Source organism: Phoxinus phoxinus (genome assembly GCF_949152265.1).
Source record: "Phoxinus phoxinus genome assembly, chromosome: 1".
NCBI lineage: Eukaryota > Metazoa > Chordata > Actinopteri > Cypriniformes > Leuciscidae > Phoxinus > Phoxinus phoxinus.
In genome coordinates, this window is record NC_136876.1 from 11,566,433 (window position 1) to 11,592,465 (window position 26,033).

Genomic DNA, 26,033 nt, shown 5'->3' on the forward strand with positions numbered 1-26,033 from the left:
CCATGATATGACTTTTAATAACAAATACAGTAATGTAACTATAGGCTTATAAGAACATCAACAGTAAAACTTCAGCTTTGTGACAGTACTTCAGGTGTTTCTGTATGAAGTGTATATTTAGTTGTGTGAGTGATGTACAGAACTGCCCAAGTACAAATGATAATTAACATCCTTCCCAAACCCTTAATGTCCGAGTTTCTTTAATAGCCTACTTGTCACTTAAAAACATGTAAGGACTACAGCACACTAGAATAAAAACAAGTAAAGGAGTGAACATTAAATAAAGAACATTTAAGCAGCACAAGATCGTTTCACATAATGTGTTACTTTTAGCAGCAAAACAAAAGCAGCAAGTAAAATCATTACGCCTACATATGAAACTTGTTTCTGTCACGAAATAAAAAAGCTTATATCACAATTAGACTAAACTATTGTTTATTTCCGTGGCGGAAACAAGTTTCCATCGTTGACTAAACACCTCAGAACAGTGATACACAAATGCAGCTGTAAACAAAAGCAGAAATCACGTGATAGCGCTTTATTTCACATTGACGGTCGTGTCGGGTCGTATCGTATGGTTAGTTGGCCTGGTAAAAACTGCTGGTTTGCTCCATCAGTGCCGGCGGGTTTCTGAAGCCGGTGTTCTGTCCCGATGTCTCTATAATCCCGGCTCTCTGGGTCACATCACGCCTCCCTGACAGTGACAACCAACAAGCGTGTTTTTAATGGCCAGCCGTCATGTAGAAAAACGTTAGGCGATCATTTTGTGTGAGGGAGGGTACCAGTCTGAGTGTAGATGCACCACAGCGCCCCCATCAGGAACAAACCCAGCACGAACGCCGAGAACACGACCACCAGCACAGGACCCTCGTCCGCACCTGAACACAACACACAGCGTAAGACATTCGGGAGACGTATTTTTAAAATCAAAATTCAGAATGTCTGATCTGTCGCATGAACGTATTGTTGGTGAATATAATCCATTAATAGCAAATAGCCACTTTGGGTCAGGGATATGATTAGTGAATTATTCTATCTCTGTTAATTCTAATGAGATCTTGAGAGATTTATTGTCTTCTTTAATTTGCAGTTGATTCCAGGATGTGTGGCTTTAAGTCAGTTGTAGTTGTTGTGTTTCATTTTCTGAGAGTGCAAGCATGACGTTAAAGCAACATCACATTGTAACATTGATTCAATACCATTAGCCTACCATTGATTTTTTTTAATGAAATTTAAACATATTTTCAACATTAATTGCGGGGGCAAAAGTGATGTTGACTCAATGCAGTTAACGTTGACAGTAATATTGATTTTACATTGTTTTTTTGATGGTTGCTTGCTATCTGGGATCTCTGGTTCCCAAAAAACATTAGTGAAAAGTTTGTAAAAGAACCCCTTTTTTTTCTTTCTCAAATCTAAAAAACCTTTTTCCAATATAAAGAACCTTTTGTGCGTTTAAAAAAAGACTCCATGGATGTCCAAAGTTTTTCATGGAACGCAAGTAACAGAATAAAGGAGGTGTAACGCACCGCTGTGTGTGGGAGTCTGTCTCGACATCTCGGTGAGTTTACCTGAAAAACACGCACACACACACACACACAAACACACACACACACACACACACACACACACACACACACACACACACACACACACACACACACACACACACACACACACACACACACACACACGTTAGTAATGCAAAACGTTTGTGTGAATGAAAGTTGAACGCTGCATTGATGTGTACAGACCAGCAGGGGGAGCCAGAAGCCCTACAGGATACGTCACCAACACGGGCCGAGACAGATTTCGGTCCTCACACTGTGAACGATAAGAATCATACAGATTTGAATAGTTCTGGTTCCAGTGTCATTACATTCTTTTAGTAAATTGTACATGTATTTGATATACTATATATATACAGTCAACCCAAAATGTATTCAGACGCCTTCAACATTTCTCATCACAATTTATTCACTGCAGTTTAGAAAATGGTAATAAAATATGACAAGAACTCAGAGTGAGATCGGTTGATATTTCACTGGTTTTGTCCATCCTTCTGTTAGACTGTCTCATACATGAATTATGTTGAATATCTGTTAAATTTCTGTTTAATTTAAACAATTACCAAGCAATGCTTCATTTAGTTCAGTCTGTGCTGTAAAAAGGTCGCATTAGCAATTAAAGAAAAAACACTTCAGCAAAACACGATCAGGTCAAAGTGTCGGAATAATTTTTGTCCTAAATTTTTACTGGTAGTCACTGTATGAAGAATTTCTGGGTATAATATGTCATAGTTTACTTTATTTTGCTATCCTCACTTACATAAATTAACTATAGTGTCCTGCACCCACAAGTAAAAATATATCAAAAATTATATCTGGTGTCTGAATATTAGTTTTTTTTGCCTGTATATTGATGTGATACACGCAAGGTATTTAAAGTTTCTGGAACTCATTACTAACACGTTATGTTTTAATATATCAGATAATAATCTTTAATCTAGTTATTCATATTATATGAACTATATTATGATCTATACAGTATGTATATGTATTACCTGTTGAGAAGCAGGCGTGTGTGTGAGAGCAGGAATCCGAGGCCCGTGAGCACAGACCCGAGCGCCGGCCCCCGAGGGCCCCTCGTCCGCCCCACACAGACGCAGCCGGCAGTGCAGGAACTGAATGGAGTTATTATAGACCGGCCGCAGGACGAAACTGAAGCGCAGTGTGTGTGCGCCGGCGCGCTCATCATCCCTCCTCCTCCGCCTGCGCTCCTCAGGCTTCCTGGCCCTGACTCTGTCGGGTCTCTTGTCTTTAAACCGTCTGGCCCTCTCGTCTGCGCTGCGGGCCCCTGTGTGTCTCCAGCGAGGGGTCGGCCGTCTGTCGTCCTTCCTGCCAGTCTTCTCTTCGTCTCCGTCGCTCTCACTCTCTGGGCTGTCCGTCGGTTCCTGGGATTCTCCGTCGGGAAGTGTGAAGGACGGGTCTGACGGGCAGGAGTCTCTGATGATGGACCAGCCGCTGTGAGCCTGTGGGTCTGAGAGAGGAGAGACCAGACACGACTGGAGCTCCACAGCCTCCGCAGCGCCAGACGCCACTGTGATCTGACGGACACACAGAGAAGTTGTGTTAATCAAACACTGCACCCCAGCAACCACACAGCAACAGCTTATGAACCTCCCAGACCACCCCAGAAACCACATAGCAACAGCTTAGCAACCACCCAGAGCACCCCAGCAACCACATAGCAACAGCCTAGAAACCTCCCAGAAGATTATAGCAAACACATAGCAACCGCCTAGCAACCTCCTAGAACACCCTAGAAACCACATAGCAACAGTCTATTAACCCCTTCAGACCACCCCAGCAACCACATAGCAACAGCCTAGCAACCTCCTGGAAGATCCCAGCAAACACATAGCAACCACCTAGCAACCTCCTAGAAACCACATAGCAACAGTCTATTAACCCTTCAGACCACCCCAGCAACCACATAGCAACCGCCTAGCAACCTCCCAGAGCCCCCCGGCAACCACACAGCAACAGCCTGTTAACCACCCAGACCACCCCATAAACCAGATATACCACCCAGAACACCCCAGCAACCACATAGCAACAGCCTATAAACCACCCAGAGCACCCCAGCAACCACATAGCAAAAGCTTAGCAACAGCCTAGCAACCACCCAGAAACCCACATAGATGCTAAAATTCACTTCAGCAATCTTAGAAACCTCACTTTTTTTTTTCAGATTTTGTTGTTGAAATTATAGAATACAGCCTTGCAACCACCCAAAACAATCACATAGCAACAGCCCAGCTACCTCCCACAACACCCTAGCAACCCCATAGCAACACTCTAAAACCCACCTTAGCAATTTCACGTTTTCTTCAGAACATATAGAAGTCGAACACTAATATTTGTACACATGTTTAGGTTTAGTTTTCTCAATGACTCATATTTAATGATAGTATGTCACTGAATTTGTTATTTTCGGTTGAATTCTTGTTGCTAGGTGTCGGTGGTCTGCAAGCTTAGCCGATGTTGCACTATCATTTTTGATTTGTTGGCATTATTTGTATTTTATTATCAGACTTTACATGTGTTTCCTGATATAAACTCAGAGCTGCACACACACACACACACACACACACAGTTAGTGGAGCATGTCCATTAGTGGCCTTGACTGTGAGCTCCACATGGCGACGGGAGTCTGGGGTCCTTGAGCGGGTGTAATCCCGCTATCGACTCCAGCGCCCTCTATCAGCAGCTCTGGCCTTCAGCGACAGCACTGACCTGCACGTAGAGCCGGTCGTACGCGCTGATCACGCAGGGCCCCACGGGCCTCCTCTCGAGGGCCTCGGTCACGAACAGCTCCATGGACAGCGGCGGAGCCGAGCGGGCCCTCGGGACCCAGGGGGGACTGAGGCGCAGAGCTTCCTCGGGACGGGCCGACGGAGTCGCGTCCGATGGGCTCACCAGAGTCGAATCACAGCCGATCTGAGCACACACACACCCGAGGAAACCGCATCATACACACATTTACAGCAGCATTCAACTGATCCAACGAGAGAGTAAAGACACTCACAAACAGTGAATCACAATTTTATTTTATTTTTTCAGTACAAATATCAAAACATACTTGAATCAAGATACATTTACTTAAAAAGCAGAATAACATAAGTCGTTTTCTGAGGAAAAAATTAGTTTAAGGGTACAATAAGGTTCATTAGTTGTCTACCTTCTTAGTTCATATTAGTTTATTAATTTCAACATTTACTAATACGTTATTAAAAGGTTGTATTTGTTAACATTAGTTAATGCACTAACATGAACAGCTGTATTTTTATTAATAACATTAACAGATATGAACTAATACTGTAATAATGTTTTGCTCATTGTTAGTTTATGTTAGTAAATACATTAACCAATGTTAACTAATGAACCTTATTGTAAAGTGTTATCAGTTTAAGTAAAAAAATAATAATATCTGTCTTATTAGAAGAATCTTACTTTTAAAAAGAAAACAAGATTATTTTTCTGACCCCACTGACAGATATTGTTTTTCTTGAACTCACTTCAGAAAAAAAAAGACTCAAGGTCATGTATCTTGACTCAGTAATGTTTAGATATCTGTAGAAAACAATAAAGTTTTGAAGCGAAAGATTTCTAATAAATAGATTTAAGCCTATTTTAATAGATTTCATGCATGAATTATGAATTATGAAAACCTCAGTTTGGATTATTTTCCTATGTGTTTTTATTGCTCTCAGGGCATGAAAAACAAGGTCAACTTTTTTTAAACATATTTTCCAAAGAGATTATCAGATGGACAGTAAGCATTTTTTTGTTTTTAACTGATACTGTATTAAACATAATACAGTAAACACAGTAATACTGTGTGTATTTATCAAACTAATTAATACAATTATATAAAATCATGTGAAAACTATAAAATATATGGGGGGAAAAAACACAATACAGCTTCAATTATTACAAACGCAATTGAGTTTGATCCTGCACAGCAAAAACTCCAGTGTTCACAGAAAACACTCCAGTGTTAAATTAACACTCCTGGGAGTTTATATGAGTCCACACTCAAGAGTGTAAAGTGTTAAAATATGAGTGTTAAATGAACACTCAAGAGTGTTAAAGTTAATGAGATAATGAAGTTCATAATTGAGTGATGATTGAGCATTAGTGATGAACACCTGATGTTAACAAGCAGAATCACTGAAGGAGAAAATCACAAATTGTAAGCCACCATTATGGAGATCAGTGTTTGCTTTAGTTGGGCTCTTGACCCTTATAATATTTACTTTAAATTTTGTTTGCCTGCTGTTATTAATTTATAACAGACAGATGAATAAAGAAAAAAAGTGATCTGTTGGTTATGTTATGACAATCATAATTTGAACTTGATCACTGAACCCTTATTTCTGACTTAGTTTTAAGTTGTTTATTACAGCATAACTGTGATTCTACATAAATATCCAGAATTTTTGATAAATAAATATGGAATAATTTGTTTTAATTATTATAAATTATTTATATAAAAAAAAAATCTTTATTTTAGGCACACACAGACATGAAGATTCAGTCTATGCATCTCAACAATGGTGATGAGCAAAATATTCAATTAGGAAAAGGAAATTTCTTAAAAGACAATTCAGATCATAATTTGTTAATTCCGCAATGCATGATGGGAGCATTAATGAGTTGATTGGTGGCAGCCACTGCAACATGCTTTATTATTGTCACCATTGTTGAGATTCACAGGCTGATTATTGATGTCTGTGTTTCTAAATAAAGTGATTTAAAAATCTCTTGATCAGAACAATGTTTATTAAATATTTTGGACTATGTTAAAAATACTGAAAATCATATGCTTTAGAATCAGAGAGCTGCTTTATTAACAAGTTACACCAAACTATCTAAACATGTTTTGTTTATTTCAGATCACAATATGATTATGTCAAAACATAATCAACACCATCAGATCACATTTTCTCTTTGTCCATCTGACTGTTATTAATCAGTAACAGCAGACAAGCAACATTTAAAGTAAACAATATAAGGGTCAAGAGCCCAACTAAAGTGAACACTGATCTCCATAATGGTGACTTACAATTTGTGATTTTCTCCTTCTGTGATTCTGCTTGTTATCATCAGGTGTTCATTACTAATGCTCAATCATCACTCAATTAATAACTTAATTATCTCATTAACTTTAACACTCTTGAGTGTTCATTTAACACTCATATCTTAACACTTTACACTCTTGAGTGTGGACTCATATACACTCCCAGGAGTGTTAATTTAACACTGGAGTTTTTGCTGTGTGTTCAACCAGCAGACGAAGAACTTCACACAAGCCGAACTTCGCCGTCTTTGATCTATATTGTTAAAGGCACTATATAAATAAAGGTGACGTGACTTGTCTTTGATATCCGAACATGAGGACGTGATTAAAGATCAGGTGAAGGTCAACTCTGAGGAAACGCAACTCAGACTATGTAGAAAACGGTCATGCTCCCTCCTCCAGTCTACCAGAGTATGTCGATACACTCAAACTGAAATCAACATTGATCTATTAATTATTTCAGACGGTGGGGGAAATAAAACTAGCTTTTCATTTCATCTGAAATGAGCAGTGTTGGGGGTAACGCGTGAGCAGTAACATGCATTACGTTATCAGATTACATTTTCCATGTAACGAGTATAGCAACACATAATGTGCATCACATAATATATGTGTGTGTACTGTATATAATTATTTTGTATATATAAATACACACACATGCATGTACGTATTTAAGAAAAATGTGTTATTTATATATAAAATAGATCTATTTATATATAATATAAATTATATAAAAATATGCAGTATATAAATGCAAATATCTCTCAAATATATGAGTTTTTTTAGAGATATTTTTGATCATTTTTGATATTTCTCTCAAATATCTCTGAAATATATCTCTCATATACAAATATATGCATGTGTGTGTATTTATATATACAAAATAATTATACACAATAGTACACACACATATATTATGTAAACACAAACTTTTATTTTGGATGCGATTAATCGCGATTAATCGTTTACAGCTCTGCTACATATGAAGTATTTTTAAGAACAACAGTCACAGTAGAAGAACGAAATGAAGCTGAAATATAGCTAGTGACGCATGATGTCCAGTTTAGAATAATTAAAATTTATCAAAATTTCCTCCCAATCTAAAATCAATACTTGGAAAATGTATCAATCATATGACTCCTTACATGTTACTTGATATTCGCAAGAAATGGCTTTTTTGAATAGCCGTCCACTGTAGTGACCTCCGAGCGTGAAAGGGTTCAAATAAAAAGTTATTTTGAACTGTGTATTCATCAAAGAATGCAGAAAAATAATAGGTTTGTGAAATCCGTGATAGATTTTAAACAGCACGACGCATTGAATTACGTATGCATTATATATTTACAGTACTTATGCTGATGTCTTCATTATTTAATGTGTGCTTTAATAAATCTGGCATGAAAAGATGTTACTACAGCCATCGTTTAAATTAACATATTTAAAACAAAAAATGGAAGTGAAAAATAAATTTCGGTGCATCAATAGAATTCAATAAATAAATAAATAAATAAAACGTCTAATGTTAATAGAACTATACAAAACAAAAAACTATTTTAAAATAAGTTTTCGTCCCAGAATTTCATGCATCACTTATAATAAGAAATGTTTTTTGAGCAAACCGTCTCACTGACCCAAAACATTTGAGAAAAATAATTCTGTCTGTTAAAAAACACACTCACGTGAACAGCCAGCGGACTCGTCTCATCCAAACCCTCGGCGTCCGTCTCATTGTTCAAACCCTCCGATGGTTTCGGTCTCCACAGGAACACCTTCAAAACACAATTAAAGTATATTCAAGTACGAAATGGACCGTTCTTCCCTTTTGTCTTTTGAAGATGTTCCCATCTCCAAACCTGGTAATGCTGTGCTCTTCTGGACTCGGTACGGTACAGTGTGACCCGGGTCATCTGGTTTTGGTGTGTGGTTACAGCTGACAAGTTTATGCCTTCATGTGCAACCACACAAACACACCGAGTGACAGCGAGACGCCGTGACCCAGGTCAGATTTAATTGTTGCACTACAGAAATAATCACACTAAAATGCTATTTTATGATCATTTGATGGATTTTGACAAATCAGCAGTCACTGTGAACTGAGGCTACATTAAACTGAATTACACTTTTTCTGTTGAATAACAGAATTTTATGCTGAAAAAACAACAACAATAGAATTACATAAGCTATATTTAAAGGGGTGGTTGAGTATGATTTCACTTTTCTAACTGTAGTTAGTGTGAAATGTTGCTGTTTGAGCATAAACAACATCTGCAGAGTTACAATGCTCAATGTTCAAAGCAAATGAAGATATTTGCTTTTAAAGAAAAGGACTACAACAAACGGCTGGTATATGACAGAATATGCTAATTGAAGAGAGTTAACTCCACATCAGCAACATAAATTCATCAACTAACCTTTCAGAGACGTCCTGTTGCTTCTACATGTTGTCACTTCTTCTTGAGTCTCTCCATCTTTGTCTGACTCCGTTTTAACATTAAAGGCAGAACAGTTTCTGTCATGTTAGTGTGTCTGCGTGAGGTAATCGCAGCTGCTAACACACACAAGCTCTTTAAACCACCGCCCTCTGCAGCAGCTCATTTGCATTTAAAGGGCCAGGCACAAAACGTTGCGTTTTTGCAAACCCTCAAAAAGTGACAACTTTAACATGCTATATAAAAATATCTGTGAGGTATTTTGAAAATAAAACTTCACACACACACTCTGGGGACATCAGAGACTTATTTTGCATCTTGTTAAAAGGGCATTTTACCACCCCTTTAATATTTCAATAATTTTAAAATGAATTTAATCATATTTAACTATGATTATGTTTATTATGTCTCTCTCTCACCGTGTTTGTGTAATGAACTCTTCCATTCGCTCCATCCATTTCTCCCTCCGTCCCGCAGGAAATGACCGGGAAAACCAGCAGGAAATGGCTTCCGTTAAATTCGGCCTTGCAGTCACGATCCCGCAGGGTCACCGTCGTCACTGGCGAAATCTGTGTGTGTTCAAACGATCCAATTAGTCAAACTTGGTGATATGAGTCATCTTGAATAATACACACCTGTTCAAAATTTAGGGGTCAATCAAATATTTTCATATTTTTTTAAAAAGAAGTCTTTCCTGCTCACCAAGGCTGCATTAATTTGATAAAAAAATACAGTAAAAACAGTAACATTTTATTACAAGTTAAAAATAGCTGTTTTCTATGTGAATATTTATTCAAATGTAATTTATTCATGTGATCAAAGCTGAATTTTCAGCATCATTACTCCAATTGTCAGTCACATGATCCTTCAGAAATCAAAATCCGTAGTTTATATTCGATTAATATCTGATTATTATCAATGTTGTTTCTGATTATTATTAATGTTGAACAGTTGTGCTGCTTCATATTTTTTTCGGAAACCATACATAATACATTTTTCAAAATATGTAAATGAATAGAAAGTTCAAAAGAACAGCATTTTTTTTTTGGGGGGGAATAGAAATCTAAACATTATAAAAGTCTTTACTACAGAAGCTCGTTTCCACCACGGAATAAAAAAACATTTTAATTGACCTTTTTCAGAATTTGCAGATATAAACTATAGAATTGCAGGATATAAACTACGAAATTACTAAATAGCATCTCGTAAATAAAATAGGGCTGTCAAAAGATTAATCGTGATTCATCGCATTATAAAAGTATGTGTTTGCATAATATATGTGTGTGTACTGTGTATAATTAGTATGTATAAATAATACACACACATTCATGTATATATTTAAGAAATATTTGCATTTATATACTGTATATACATTTATATATTTTATATATTTTATATATAAATATAACCAAATTTTCTTAAATATATACATGATTGTGTGTGTTTTTACATATAAAAATAATTATACACAGTACACACACATACAGTGCTATGCATAAGTTTAGACACCCATGCTAAAGTTGACTAAAAAGAGGAATAAAAAATCATCTTTTGGAAATTGAACTTAATGCCTTAATTTAAAAAAATTGGAAAAATCCAACCTTTAAGGACACCAATTTTCTTTGTGAATGAATAATGTATCGTAAATAAATAAATGTTCTTCCTTAAAATACAGGGTGCATAAGTTTGGACACCCCTATGTTAAATTCCCATAGAGGCAGGCAGATTTTTATTTTTAAAGGCCAGTTACTATATGGATCCAGGATACTCTGCATCCTGATAAAGTTCCCTTGGCCTTTGGAATTAAAATAGCCGCACATCATCACACACACTTCACCATACCTGGAGATTGGCATGGTTTTATTTCAGTTCGCCTAACAGCTGGTTTGATTTGCATTGAGAGATGATCTTATGGAAAGTACTCCATGCCAATCTCCAGGTATGGTGAAGGGTGTGTGATGATGTGGGGCTATTTTAATTCCAAAGGCCAAGGGAACTTTATCAGGATGCACAGTATCCTGGATCCATATAGTAACTGGCCTTTAAAAATAAAAATCTGCCTGCCTCTATGGGAATTTAACATAGGGGTGTCCAAACTTATGCACCCTGTATTTTAAGGAAGAACATTTATTTATTTACGATACATTATTCATTCACAAAGAAAATTGGTGTCCTTAAAGGTTGGATTTTTCCAATTTTTTTAAATTAAGGCATTAAGTTCAATTTCCAAAAGATGATTTTTTATTCCTCTTTTTAGTCAACTTTAGCATGGGTGTCTAAACTTATGCATAGCACTGTATATTATGTAAACAAAAACTTTTTTTTTGGATCCGATTAATCTTTTGACAGCCCTAAAATAAAATAAAATAATTTTTCATAAAAATCAAAAACCTAATATATATATATATTTTTTTAGTATTATTCCACGACGGAAACAGGCTTCCATAGTTTCCAGTCACTTTTGATCAATTTAATGCATCCTTGATGAATAAAAGTAAAAAAAAAATAATAATAATCTTACTGACCTCAAATACTTCAAACATGTTTTTTTGGCACTAGTACTTTTCTCACTTTTATAAGCACATAGAAAGAAATAATATTTCCGCAGGTGTGTGTTGTTCACCTGCAGCATGTGTGTATCCACAGTAACAGAAAGAGCTCCGCCGTCACACTGCCATCTGAACGCCTCTCTGCTTCTGTCCGTCACGATGACCTCTTCCTCGTCTGAAGGCCTCGTCTCAGAGCCTGAGAGTCACGACACAACCTCAGTGAGACACTACACATCAGTTGAAGACTTCTATCAATATAGTCAGTGAATGTATTGGCAATATGTGATGATAAATGTTTAAAACACAAGTACGCCACATTGATGTCACATGAGCTCATTATGTTTTTTTGCGAGTGATGTCCAGGTATCATATCAGAAATAGTTATTTTGCATTTGAATATGACTTTTTGTATAGAAACTATACAAATAATCTGAGTTAGAAGAAAAATGGTGGTTTATACATCACACTGGAAATAAAAAAATCTAATTAAAGACATTTCAGGTGAATATGGTTACAAAATTAGCTACTAGACATCACTATACATCCGCAGTTAATTGATAATATTAAGAGTTGCAAAAAAAAAAAAAAAACTGTATTACACGTTTTCTGATAAGTTATGTTTAAATATGCAAATAAGCCATTTTCTAATAACCTAGTTTGCAAACATTTCCATCAAAATTCTTGTTTGATTTTGTTGACATATTAGAGTTAAAGGTTTTTAATATCTCTTTTTATCACTCTATAAATCAGAAGATACTGTCAATAGACAGAACAAAACACACATTTTCAGCATGTTTTTAGGAATAAAATATTATATAAATCAGTGTGAATGATATATGAAGAAACCCCTCGGTAAAACCCTTCAGAATATAGACAGAAATAAAACTGTAAAGTTTGGTGTGTGTGTACGAGCTGTTGAAGTGGTGGAAAAAAACTCACAACCTTAGACAAAAAGAGATAACATCGACTAAAATAAACACTTAAATGTATTTTGGAGGTTTTCTTAGTTCTAGTCTGAAACAACACATTATAAAATGACAAATAACACGAAATCTCAAAATTGACCAGTGCATGAAACTGCTTGCCGAATTCACAATTAAATGACATATTTCAAATCAGCATCAAAATATGACATGAACTGTCCCATAAACTGTAAAAAAAATGTTGGTTTAACTTAAAAAAGCAAGTTACCTTGTTGCCTTAAAATTTTGAGTTCGTTGTAATTAAAAATTTGAATTAATGCAATGAAGAAGAATGGTTTAATAAACAGAAACTCAAAATAGTGTTATCTTCACACATTAGTTATCGAAGTTGATTTGACAAAAGATAAAAAGTGGTGATAACAAATCATGAAAATATTTTTTTACAGTGTAAATGTTGTTTCTTTTGCTTAAATAGCGTTAAAAAACTCTATTGCGCGTTGCAGTTTCCCCCATTCATCAGTAATAGTCTTTCTTCATCTATAGTCTTTGACTACACTGCACATTTTTGAACATTTTATGATCAGATAATACACATATTGCAAACATTTAAAATATCACTTTTCCCACCTTCTCTTAACTTGATCATGAAGCGATTGGCCAGATCAGCCTCGGTGTATGAGGTCACTTTGGGAAAACCGTTCTGATTGGCCCATTCTAGAAGGTCGGGGGTGCTGTGGAGGTCAGAGGTCACGGTGCTGGTCACGCTGAGGTCCGGGGCCTGAGTTCTGTACGGTAGACTGACGCTGTTGGACGACTGAAAGAGACACAACTTTAGAAAGTGTTTGGACAAGCGCACAGGTTAGAAATACAGATTGATGAAGTTCTGCCTTACATAGACCCTGACGTGACCTCTGACCTCTGGAGCCACCAGAGCCCAGTTGACTGAAACCGCACTGCTGAGGATCAGAACAATCCTGTGGTAACCTGAACGGGCCACTGGGGGCAGCAGAGAGACCGACACCTCCACCTGCAAAGACCTGAGACAGAGAGGACGTTATTTTCAAGTTTTCATTATTCTAATGAATAGAAATGCAATGCATTATTTGGGTTATTACAATAAAACATTTATTTTATTATTATTGTCAATTTTATGTATGCCTTTTTTTTATTTCCTCTTTCATTTCAATACATTTATCCATTTCTTCAATTTTTATTTCTTACTTTTTATTGTTATGTATTTATTTATTTATATTAATGTAAATTTTTATGAGTATTTGAAAAAATATTTATGTAATTTTACATTAAATATTTATGTATTTTATGTTCATTACATAACATAATTTTGTCCATTTATTATGTAAAGTACTTTGATATTATATATATATAATGAATTAAATATAAATAAATAAATAAATAAATATAATATAAATAATTATATAAATCAAATGTATTAAAACATTTATTTTATTATTATTGTCCTTTTTATGTATGCCTCTGATTTTCCTCTTATTTTGTGCATTATTTCATTTGAATAAATATATGTATCTTCAATATTCCTTATGTACTTTATGAATACTATTTATGTGTATTTTAAATAAAAACTCTTGGTCATTATGAATGTTTCACTCTTTTAGTGTCCGCCTCTCGTCTCAGTGTGAGAGTTTCCCCCTCGGGTGGGAGAGCTGGACTGACCCGCACAGGCCGGAGCCCGAGGACCACAGCCGGATGATGTGCACCTCCGTCTCCACCGGCTCGACTGTCGGCCTGCAGCCGTGAACGTCCTGATCCTGAATCTCCGAGGACAGGTAGTTCTGCGACAGAAACAGAGACTGCAGGCGGCACTCGCTCGGCATGCTGGGATCTGCAGGAGGATTGGGAACTGCATTAGGATGCCCCACATGAAAATATACTGTAGTATATTATAGTGAAATCACTCTATACTACAGTGTTTTTGAACCATATGGTAAACTATGGTAATTTTACTATAGTGAAATGACTCTATACTATATTGTGTTTTTGAACCATATGGTAACTTTACTATAATATACTATAGTATGAATACCATCATCAAGTATCATCCTGCATGTCTGTGTTTGTGCTCACCCTCTCCCAGACGAAGGTACACGCGGTTTGCGCGCACAGTGTGTGTGAGCGACGAGAGGGTGGTGTGTCTCTGGAGGATCCAGCGCAGCAGGACTCGAGGACGCCGCGGCAGAGACCGGACCTGAGCCACGCGGATCGACAGACTCGAAGACTCGACCGTGGAGTTCAGAGACACCTGGGACAGCAGTGTTGGGAAAAGTTACTTTTAAAGGTAATGTATTTCAATATTACATAACTCCATACAAAAGTAACTAATTGTGTTACTTAGTTACTTTTTAATGGAAAGGAATGCATTACGTTACTTTTGCATTGCTTTTTCTCTCCTGGGCTGGGTTTGTTTGTTTGTTTGTTTTTTAATAACAGAAAAAAACTAAGTTCTGTTTTTGGCAAATATAAAGGCCCTCTCACACTAAGGGCTCTATATATTTTAACGATCTAAGCGAATGGTCTAAAGCGCATGGTCTGCTCTAAAGTGCACTTAGTCTGTGTCTGAATCAACTTTTGCTAGTTTAACGACAGGAAATATGGTCTGCACACCTGGTGCATGGTCTAATTGGATTGTCCCTATTCTCTTAATGAGTAATTGGTGTGTTTTGGGCGTAACGAGCAATAAACCAATCAGAGTCTCATCTCTCATTCCCTTAAAGGCAAGTTCACTCTACAGGATTTTAAAACGTCGGGCTGAACTGTGCGGTTCACACTACATGACTTGCTCTCTGTGAAATCAGGAGTGTTCAAGTGTTTGAGCTGTTCACACCACACGACACAACGTGATTGATCCGCAACAGGAGGTAACGCACTACACGAGTTGACAACAACCCTGTCATGGAAATGACGCAATACAGCACACGCGCCACTACCCAGCGAAGAATAACACAAGTACACAACACGCGAGTTTGTTTGAATATGGACGTCAGATAGAAATTAGTGCTGCAAACTGTTTGCGCGATGATTTGCTCTGAAAAAGAAACAAAAAAACGCGTATTTTCCCTAGACAGTATATAAACGGTATTTTCCCAGTGACCTCAACCCATGCCTTGCTCTGATTGGCTGTAGCTCATGACACCACATGTGGTTGAGTCGTGCGACAGCTCCGGATATCTAGCATGCTATATTTTTCTGGGCTCGGCGACGCGTCCGCGAGCGTCTCTGATGCGTTGTTGGCTCTTTCATACTAACAGATTGGCGAGCGTTCATCGGCCGCTAATCCCCCGCGATTTGCACACGATAACAACCCGACCTGTCGGCGAGCTCAACGATTTGCAAATCGGGCTTAAAATCCTGTAGTGTGAACTAGGCATCAAAAGCAGGTTGCGATCGAGCCACGGCGGATTCGCTATTTACATAGCAGAATTCGCAGACAATCTACGGGACAAGCCGGATTCCACCATACCTTTATGTACACAATATTAATCTTTTACATTGTAATCGTTTTATTTTTAATATGTGGTATGTTTGTGTGCGTGTGATAAGCAGAATGTAAGAGTTGTGCGTTGTGCACCCGCCTATAGGCTCATATTACTAAAGCGCTTTTTAAATAACAAAAAAAAAATACTGCGCCATTGACGTTAGACCAGGTTTCAGTTGCCAACAATGCGCCTGCAACGCGCCAACAATGCGCCTGAACACACCTCTCTTTTAGACCAGCAGCTCATGGGCGCACAGATGGGCGAAAGTGCATTTGCTATTTAAACAACGTGGCGCAGAACGTGAAAATGATAACTGCGTCGGGCTGAAACTAGCAAAACACACTTGCATTGCAACGGGTGTATGATAAGACCCTAAATGTGAAATGAATAAGCCAAAGGCTGAAGGAAAGGCAACTTCATGCCTATACAGTAGAGGGCGCAGCTCAAACAAACCTCTCAACTTCTGCTATTCTGGAGCTCAGATCAAATAGGACGCAGAAGAAGAAAGTTTAACACCAACTTCAGCAATTAAAACAAATGTGTGTTTAACTAAAGTAATTTTAGCTTATTAGTATGGTTGAATTGGATCATCAAATGTCAGCAGCAAAGACATTGGTTAATATAGTGAGATTAAAAAATACATAAAGTACATTTGTGTTATTTAGCATTTTAATTATTGCAGTTTTGCATAATATTTTAATTTTGCATTTCTCTGTTTTTATTCATTTTGAGGAATACTGAAGTAATGAGTAAATGCATTCTCACATTTAGGGGCTGTTTACACGAAACCGTTTTCAACTAAAAATGTAAAACGTTTTATGCGTTTTGGCCGTTCGTAAACACGACAACAGCGTTTTGGGCGCCTGAAAATACAAAATTTTGAAAAAGGGTTTCAAAGTGCAAGTTTCTGAAAACGGTCTCCGTGTAAACAACAAAAACGCGAATCTCTGAAAACAATGACGTCATGCACATGCGTATTACGTGTTCAGTCTATAGTGTTTCATCGCCATCTAGTGGCCTGGCAGCAGAATACAACGTTTTTAGCCGTTTTCGCAGATCTGTGTGAATAATCGGGATCGTTTTGACAATGGTGTCGTCGATACGCGGAAAAATCAAAGGAAAAACTTCTCCGTTTTAAGCATATCGTTGTCGTGCAAGCGTACCCTTAGTCTAGATCTACAGTCCTCATGTTTACACAGCACACACAACGCTTCTGTTCGAAACTTGAGTTACTTATTTGAGAAACTCATATACGGTATGTTGTTGTAAATGTAAGATTAATAAGATTAATCTCTACTTGAAAAAAGTAATCTTTACTCAAATAATTTTTTCATAAATCCATCAAGTTCTCGAAAGCGCCGCCCTCTTAACAAACATCCAGCGTCAAATGGCCTACATTTCTGTCCACACGAAAAGCCCTTTTTTTATTTGATAAAGTTATTTTTACTGTTTATTACTGTGCAGCTGCTTTAAAACAAACTGTATTGTATAAAGCGCTGTAGAAATAAACATGACTTGACCTGACCAAGTAATGAACAGGAAAATAACATCAATTATGAAATGGCTTGAATTTCAGCTATTAAGCAGCTCTAGGGAAGAAAAGTGTCATTATTCAGTTCAACAGTGTTGCAGTTCATCAATTATCAATTATTAATAATAAAATTGGTTTCAGCTATAAAGCAGCTCTATCTCTGTTTGAGAAACATGCACAAACGCACAAACACAATAAATTAAACATGACATTTTGTAGAAAGTAGAAAGACTGAAATAGTATTTTCTTGTAAACCGTATCATCAGTATCATCAATCATTCAGCTCAATTTAGTTCAATAGCCTATTGATTCAGTTTAGTTCAAAAACAGTCAATGTCGCAGAGTTCATCAATTACGCAACAAATAAAATTCAGCTGTAAACCAGCTCGACAGAAGACAATAGTGTCAATATTGAGTTAAAATTTTGTTCTCATCCAGTCAAATCGATATTATTAATTGTCTTTTAAGCTGCAACTAAGCAAGCCAAATTGACAAAATTACATCCAATCAAAACATATTTAATAAACTAAAAATATTAATAAAATAGCATAAATAATCAATAGTACTAGCAATAAATATTAATAGTGTCAATATTGAGTTTAAATTTTGTTCTCATCCGATAGTGTCAGTGCAGTAAAATCAACAATTTACAAAATGACACCCGATCAAAACATATTAATGTAATAATAAAATTAATAAACAGTAAAAATATTAAATAATAAATAGTAGTAGCAATACATATGAATTAAAAAACTCTAATAAACAGTGATGTGATCGAGTGAATCACACGCACCTGCACCAGTACGTTTATGTTCTGCGGGAGTCCCTCGTTCTCCAACACCCAGCGCACGGCATGCTGGGAGCTCAGCACCAGAATCACCGGATGGTTGACGGGCCGCGAGAGGGTCAAAGGTCTCAACACCACCGTCACCTGTGGACAGGACACCTGAGCGGAACGTGTGCACATCGACGGGACCAATGAGCGGACAGAGAGAGGTCTCATACCTGTGTATTGGAGGCTTTGCCTACAGAAATCACATGGGTCTCTTTAGCTCCGCCCTCTCTGGCGGCACAGCCCGTTCCCGCCTCGAAGCGCTCCAGCTGAGCCTGCACCGGGTGCAGCGCCTCTACGGGCCACATGGAGCACTGCAGCTCCCTGCTGGACACTGACACACACAGAGCACACTTCAGGAACACGTTCACTGACCCACGGGGTCACACGAGGCTTAAAGGGATAGTTTACACGAAAATGAAAATTAGCCCATGATTTACTTGCCCTCAAGTCATCCTAGGTGTATATGACACTCTTCTTTCAGACGAATACAATCGGAGTTATGTTAAAAAATGTCCTGGCTCTGTTCCAAGCAAGTCCAAACAAGTGCATCTATCCATCATAAAAGTGCATCTATCCATCATAAAAGTGCATCTATCCATCATAAAAGTGCATCTATATCTGTCCATCATAAAAGTGCATCTATCCATCATAAAAGTGCATCTGTCCATCATAAAAGTGCATCTATCCATCATGAAGTGCATCTATCCAACATAAAAGTGCATCTATCCATCATAAAAGTGCATCTATCCATCATTAAAGTGCATCTATATCTATCCATCATAAAAGTGCATCTATCCATCATTAAAGTGCATCTATCCATCATAAAAGTGCATCTGTCAATCATAAAAGTGCATCTATCCAACATAAAAGTGCATCTGTCCATCCTAAAAGTGCATCTATCCATCATAAAAGTGCATCTATCCATCATAAAAGTGCATCTATCCATCATAAAAGTGCATCTGTCCATCATAAAAGTGCATCTATCAATCATAAAAGTGCATCTATCCATCATAAAGTGCATCTATCCAACATAAAAGTGCATCTCTCCATCATAAAAGTGCATCTATCCATCATAAAAGTGCATCTATCCATCATAAAAGTGCATCTGTCCATCATAAAAGTGCATCTGTCCATCATAAAAGTGCATCTATCCATCATAAAAGTGCATCTATCCATCATAAAAGTGCATCTATCCATCATAAAAGTGCATCTATCCATCATAAAAGTGCATCTATCCATCATTAAAGTGCATCTATATCTATCCATCATAAAAGTGCATCTGTCCATCATAAAAGTGCATCTATCCATCATTAAAGTGCATCTATCCATCATAAAAGTGCATCTATCCAACATAAAAGTGCATCTGTCCATCATAAAAGTGCATCTATCCAACATAAAAGTGCATCTGTCCATCATAAAAGTGCATCTGTCCATCATAAAAGTGCATCTCTCCATCATAAAAGTGCATCTGTCAATCATAAAAGTGCATCTATCCAACATAAAAGTACATCTGTCCATCATAAAAGTGCATCTATCCAACATAAAAGTACATCTGTCCATCATAAAAGTGCATCTGTCAATCATAAAAGTGCATCTATCCATCATAAAAGTGCATCTGTCCATCATAAAAGTGCATCTGTCCATCATAAAAGTGCATCTGTCCATCATAAAAGTGCATCTATCAATCATAAAAGTGCATCTGTCCATCATAAAAGTGCATCTATCCATCATAAAAGTGCATCTGTCCATCATAAAAGTGCATCTATCCATCATAAAAGTGCATCTGTCCATCATAAAAGTGCATCTATCCATCATAAAAGTGCATCTGTCCATCATAAAAGTGCATCTGTCCATCATAAAAGTGCATTTTTTAATATAACTCCGATTGTAATTTGTCTGAAAGAAGAATGTAATTTACACCTAGGACGGCTTCACGGTGAGTAAATCATGGGCTAATTTAGTAACTTGCTTTTTTAAGTTTTTTTTTCTTTTCTACAGTGTATCCTCACCCTTCCCTTGCGTAATTTTGACCCGAAAAAAAAAAAGAAGAGTGTTTATCAGAGACCAAGACCCTATAGGACTTTTGTCACACTTGAACCACGAATACACACAAAACATCTTCTTCTTTTTTTACGGATTTGAGAATTTTTGTGGTTGAAATTTAAAAAAGTAACAAATCCTTCACTCTCGGGTCAATTTGACCCCCATAGGAATGAATTGAATGCAAGGAATGCTTCAGTATACTGTATTGGGTGGTTGCTAGGTGGTTGCTAGGGTGTTCTGGATGGTTGCTACTAAATTCTTGAGTTATTTTGAATTTATTTTGAATTTAATGTGAGGAATGTGTTTAAATTACTATTTATTTATTGATCAAATCTAGTAATTTAAAGGTAAATAAAATAAAAAATAACAAAACAAATCTCCAAAAAAAAAGTGCATTAAAAAAGAGAATAAAATGAAATAAAACAAGCTTTCTGGACAAAAAAAAAAAAGGTAAAATTTTAGGCCTTCAGGACATTTTGACCCGCGAGGGAAAGATGTGTTACAAAGTGTGAGGGAAGGATGAGGGTTAACTAAATAAACTCTGTTTGTGAAACAAAGCCTGACTTTATTAAAAACACAAAACATTTCTGGCTCTGTGTTATCTTTCACTGAAACTGGAGAATTTGCTATCATAGTAATGTGGCATTCTTACAATATCTTAGAGTAGGCCTACAAATAATGATACGTAATTATTAATATGATAATTCATGGATTGGTACCAACACTGTACTCCAAAACACACACACATGCTAATAGTCACTCACACTTATTTAACATAACAGCTTACGTCCAACTCAGAGACGCAAATGAAACTAACAGTCCCGCAGCGCAGGACACACACACACACACACACACACACACACACACACACACACACACACACACACACATACACACACACACACACACACACACACACACGTCTGCTCAAGCTTTCACATGCACCCTTGAGAAATGTGTCTGGCTGCTCTCTCCTTCACCTGCATCACACAAATAATCTCATCTCTATAATCTCTCGTCCTCTGTGTCGCCCGGAGGGCATTTCAAAGTGTGTGTTACCTGCAGTTCCCACCACAGCCTGAAGGAGGCAGAGTAGAGCACAGACCGTCCAGGGCATCCTCCTTCAGCTCTTCACAGATATCAGACACAGAAGAGTCTTACATCCACGTACTGAGAGAGAGAGAGAGAGAGAGAGAGAGAGAGAGAGAGAGAGAGAGAGAGAGAGAGAGAGAGAGAGAGAGAGAGAGGCAAACGCAAACAAATATTAAAGCCCACAACATAATATTCAACGCAACTACTTCAATTTCTCTTTTTTTTAATCATAATAGTCATAAATTAGCCTAAAGTGTTTTCAGTAGCCTATAGCAGAACAAAGTGAAACAGATGCAAAAACAAGAAATTATTAAAACATGCCATTTTTTTATGACTTAAAGGGACAGTTAATCTGCTAAACACAAAAAGAAGATATTTTGAAGAATGTTGGAAACCAAAAAGTTGATATAGGCCGCATTGACTTCCATGGTATTTTTCCCAGAAACCGTTTGGTTATCAGCATTTTTCAAAATATCTTCTTCTGTGTTCAGCAGAAAGAAACTCATGCAGGTTTGAAACTAATCAATGATGACAGAATTATTCCTTTAAGCCATTTCCCCCCAATCATAATAATCTTAGTAATCGATAATAGTGTTTTTCAGTGTAGTATATATAGGCTAAATCATTTGTTTAAAAAAAAAAAAACTCGAAGCACAACACTATAAAATAACGAATAATGCATCTGAATACATCAGCCAAAAACATTTACATAAAACCTTTCTGATTCATAGTTTTAGGCTAGTTTTATATAAGATAAGATTGTTTTATTTAAATGCCATGTCAGCATCTAAGGCTATTTTCATGCCAAAAATTAAATTACAAAAATACAAATATCATATATAAATACAATAAAACCAAGCAAACAAACACAGGTCATATTATAAAATTTTGTTTAAAGTTAACATATGATAAAAAAAAACCAAGTCCTTAATAATAATAACTTCATAAAAAAAGCATTCTACTTGTAGCCTATTAAACCCAGGACAGTCCAATAAAATATGTTTCTAGTTTTATAGTTTCGCCAATAAATGCATGACTAAATAAACGCTATTAACGGCAAAAGTTCACCTGCAGCAAGTCTGGGAGCTGAAGGACATCACCGAGGCGCTCACCCGTGGGACCCCCAGCAGAGGACAGGACAGCGGACCCTTGAGTGGACAGTCTGGCCCCGCAGAAGAGCTCGTATAGGTGGATCCGTGTCTTCTGATCGGGTGAGAAAAGTTCGGGTCAGCTGATGTAGTGTGGAGGGGGGCGGGGCCGAGTCGCGAGAGAGAGAGAGAGAGAGAGAGAGAGAGTTCCCGCGCGCGCTGAATAACAGTCTGAAGGGGAGCGAGCGACAGATTAAAAAGATGCGAGCGTCGAAGAACAGGTAGATAAAGACACAGAACGATTCATTTCGGCGAGATTTTAAACAAATTATAAGTTTTTGTCTTTGAATAGGACAACTTAGAAACCAAAAGTGAGATAATTGACGTAAAACAATAACGGGTTTTTGTCCTGACAATCGCAATGGACCGTTTCCTGATGATGATGACGCGTTTTAACGGTCACCAGCATCGTAAATTCTGCAAAGTGTTTTTGTATTTTCATTTAAAATAACATACTTTGCATTATGTGAAGTCTTCTCTTCTGACTGCCGGTATCAATCTCTCTCTATATCTCTTTAAAAGTTGTGAAAAACTATTGTGGATTTTTTCTTTTGCTTTTTGAATAACGTTAAATTGGAACACAAAACATTATATATTTAATGTAGTCTCTTATTCACTGCTATATAAGTTTACCCTTGCTTCTGAGGAACCCGGAAATGTGAAAAGGCATTTTGGTATTAATGTAGGCTATGTAACGGTATTAAATATACCAACCATTATTTTAGCTAATTGTTACAGTTAATTCTGCGCATACTGTGATTAATAAACACTTTTTTTTCATAATTAAATTGGTTTCAAGGCGTTCATAGTAATTCACCTACACACTTAGGCTCAATCATCTTGTTTGGTTTCTAACATGAATAAATAAATTGACTTATGAATACATAAATCCAGCAATGGACTTTTTCTAATTTAACCAGTGTTTTTAGTTATTTTGTTTTTGGTCATAGTGACCTATGTCTGTGGATTATATGTTGTTTGTTTCACAGAAGAGCAGGTGAGGTTCGGGTCACTAAAGTTATCTAAAGTGAACCTTTTACCAAAATATTGCCTGCCTTTGTCTCCATGGTAACTGTATAAAACTGAAGCAGTGCCATAGCAATAACTCAATGTTGGTTCCACATTCGGTTTCCAAAAAAGCACTTTAAAAGCCTTTGCCAAATAAATGCAATCACAACCATATCCGTCATGAAACATGCAGTAAAACATTACAGTAACACCAAAAGTCTGTTGTGTTTGAACCTTCTCAAGACCCATTTTAGTAACTTATACACACTTACAGTATGATTGATTTTTGATTTTTCCCAATATATATATATATTTTTTTTTTAAAGTCCACATGAAAATGTGGATTCTGGTTTGGGTTTCAGACACCAATTTTTAAAAAAATTTTTTTTATTTTTTTATGCTAAGATTGATTGATTTAAACGCTGTAGAAATTCACATTTCTAAACCGAATAATCACATTTCTACTTTGTGAGACAAACTGATGGCTAAAGTTTTTATAATATCTGCTGACTGGGTTTTTGGTTCGATCAGAGGAACTTAAAATGAATCTGAGGGGAAGATAAGAGGTTTATTTAAATTGACTAACATTTTCTGAGATTTTGGGTCCCAAAATATGCTTGTTTTAAAGTAGAAAAGGGCTTCTTTTTTTTTACCCCTGGGAGTTTTTCAAACATGAAAATAGTGAGAAAATTTCCATCTTATCCCACTAAGTCGTTGAAAGTTAGAAGATACTGAATATAGAAGCAGAAATATGATTATTGTAAGTACAGAAGTGTTGACCTTTGTGTTGTTCAAACTTAGATAAGCTGGCTATCTTCAAATTTGGAGAGTTTTCTCATCTCTTTATCTCTACACTGTCTCTAAATGCAGAAAAAAAACATCACTGGGTTTCATTCTGCAAAAGCATCACGGACATCATGAAATCTCATCCAACTGTTTCCAGGACCTGAATTTCGTTTTGTAAACTAGGGGGGGAATTGACCCTTCGCAGGGAGTTTGATTGACAGGTTATCTGACCAATCACACTTCGCCACCTGCCATTTTGTCCGACAAAGCAGTCAGGAGAGATAGTAGATTAACATGGGAGGATTTTTTAGATTTAAAAAAAAAAAAAAATTACATCTCACCTAAATGTTTTGTTCTCGTTGTATTTGGGTTTTTACAATGGGGTAATTTTGTTGCTCAAGAGTTTACACAACACAAGGGAGCTTGATTTCAATCTTTGAATTAAATTGGAAAAAGTAGCACAAATAAATATAATATAATAAACATATAAAGAGTAAAGATACATTTTAAGAGTAAAGTAAGTTTTACACTAGTATTCAGGTACAGAAATACAACAGAAACTGAATAAAAAGTAATCAAATATAAAATAACACTGGATGGATAGTCTTTTAGTCCTGACGGCTACTAGACCTGATTCCTTACAATTAAAGCTGTTTTGTTGTTTTATCAACATTAATGCCAGATATTAGGCTGCTGTCACTTTAAGAGCTAGTGCACGGATACATTATCCTGTTACACATGCCTTTTCTTTCTCAACTCTTTGTATATTTAAGACATAACCGACTGTGTTTGCGGGGAAACTCGACATAATTTTGTGTCTTTTTAACCGTTAAATCGCTATAATCTGCGGAAAAATAACTCTGTCTTGTTTCTCGCGAGCTGTTTGTGAGGCGGCGAGAACGGCATCTCTCAGAGAGCGCGCAAGTACTGAATAGTTTAAAATCGCTTGCCTGATTGTGCAAGTGACAATTTCCGTCAACTGTCCCGACTCCCAAAACGCGAGAGTCTAGTATCGTCGTCTTGACGCTTGAATCACTCACTTTTTGTCAAATTACGTCTTGCAGAAAGTTTTAAAATGACTGTTTTGATCCTATAATATGTGTGGATTAGGCTAATTTACTCATACAATCAACATGCTAAAGTTAATAAAGGTTTGCGGGAATTTCCCGCATTATAAGCACAAGACCTGCGGGAATGATTAAAATTATGCACAATGCACACCGAAATTCGAGCTCTGGATTCTGATTGCCTGTCATTTGCGATTGATTGAATTTTATAACGCAGTTTTTTGTCTCGTTCAATGGAAACGGCCATTGCTTGTCGCTGCACTCTTAAAAATTAAGGTTACAAAAAGTGGGGATTTCATAGTGATGCCATAGAAGAACCATTTTTTAGGTTTCCCAAAGAACCTTTAAGTGAACAGTTCTTAAAAGAACCTTTTAATAATCTAAAGACACTCTTTCCACTATAAAGAACTTTAGTGGATTGGAAAGGTTCTATTGATGTTAAAAGTTCTTAATGGAACCATCGAT

General features: G+C 36.7%; 1 protein-coding gene across 1 annotated transcript; it reads right to left on the bottom strand.

Moving 5' to 3' along the window:
* Positions 1 to 23,183, bottom strand: engl (endoglin, like). The gene is made up of 17 exons (XM_079620790.1): positions 22,628 to 23,183; positions 21,527 to 21,637; positions 18,595 to 18,755; positions 18,383 to 18,520; positions 14,650 to 14,824; positions 14,239 to 14,407; positions 13,439 to 13,583; positions 13,174 to 13,360; positions 11,698 to 11,819; positions 9,494 to 9,643; positions 8,325 to 8,414; positions 4,299 to 4,502; positions 2,564 to 3,106; positions 1,755 to 1,824; positions 1,530 to 1,571; positions 783 to 878; positions 1 to 694 (listed from the first exon to the last, which is right to left on the bottom strand). Exons 2-17 carry the CDS (start codon positions 21,582 to 21,584, stop codon positions 579 to 581), a joined length of 2,466 nt encoding a protein of 821 aa, XP_079476916.1. The 5' UTR covers positions 21,585 to 21,637; positions 22,628 to 23,183; the 3' UTR covers positions 1 to 578.
* Between the last annotated feature and the right edge of the window lie 2,850 nt (positions 23,184 to 26,033).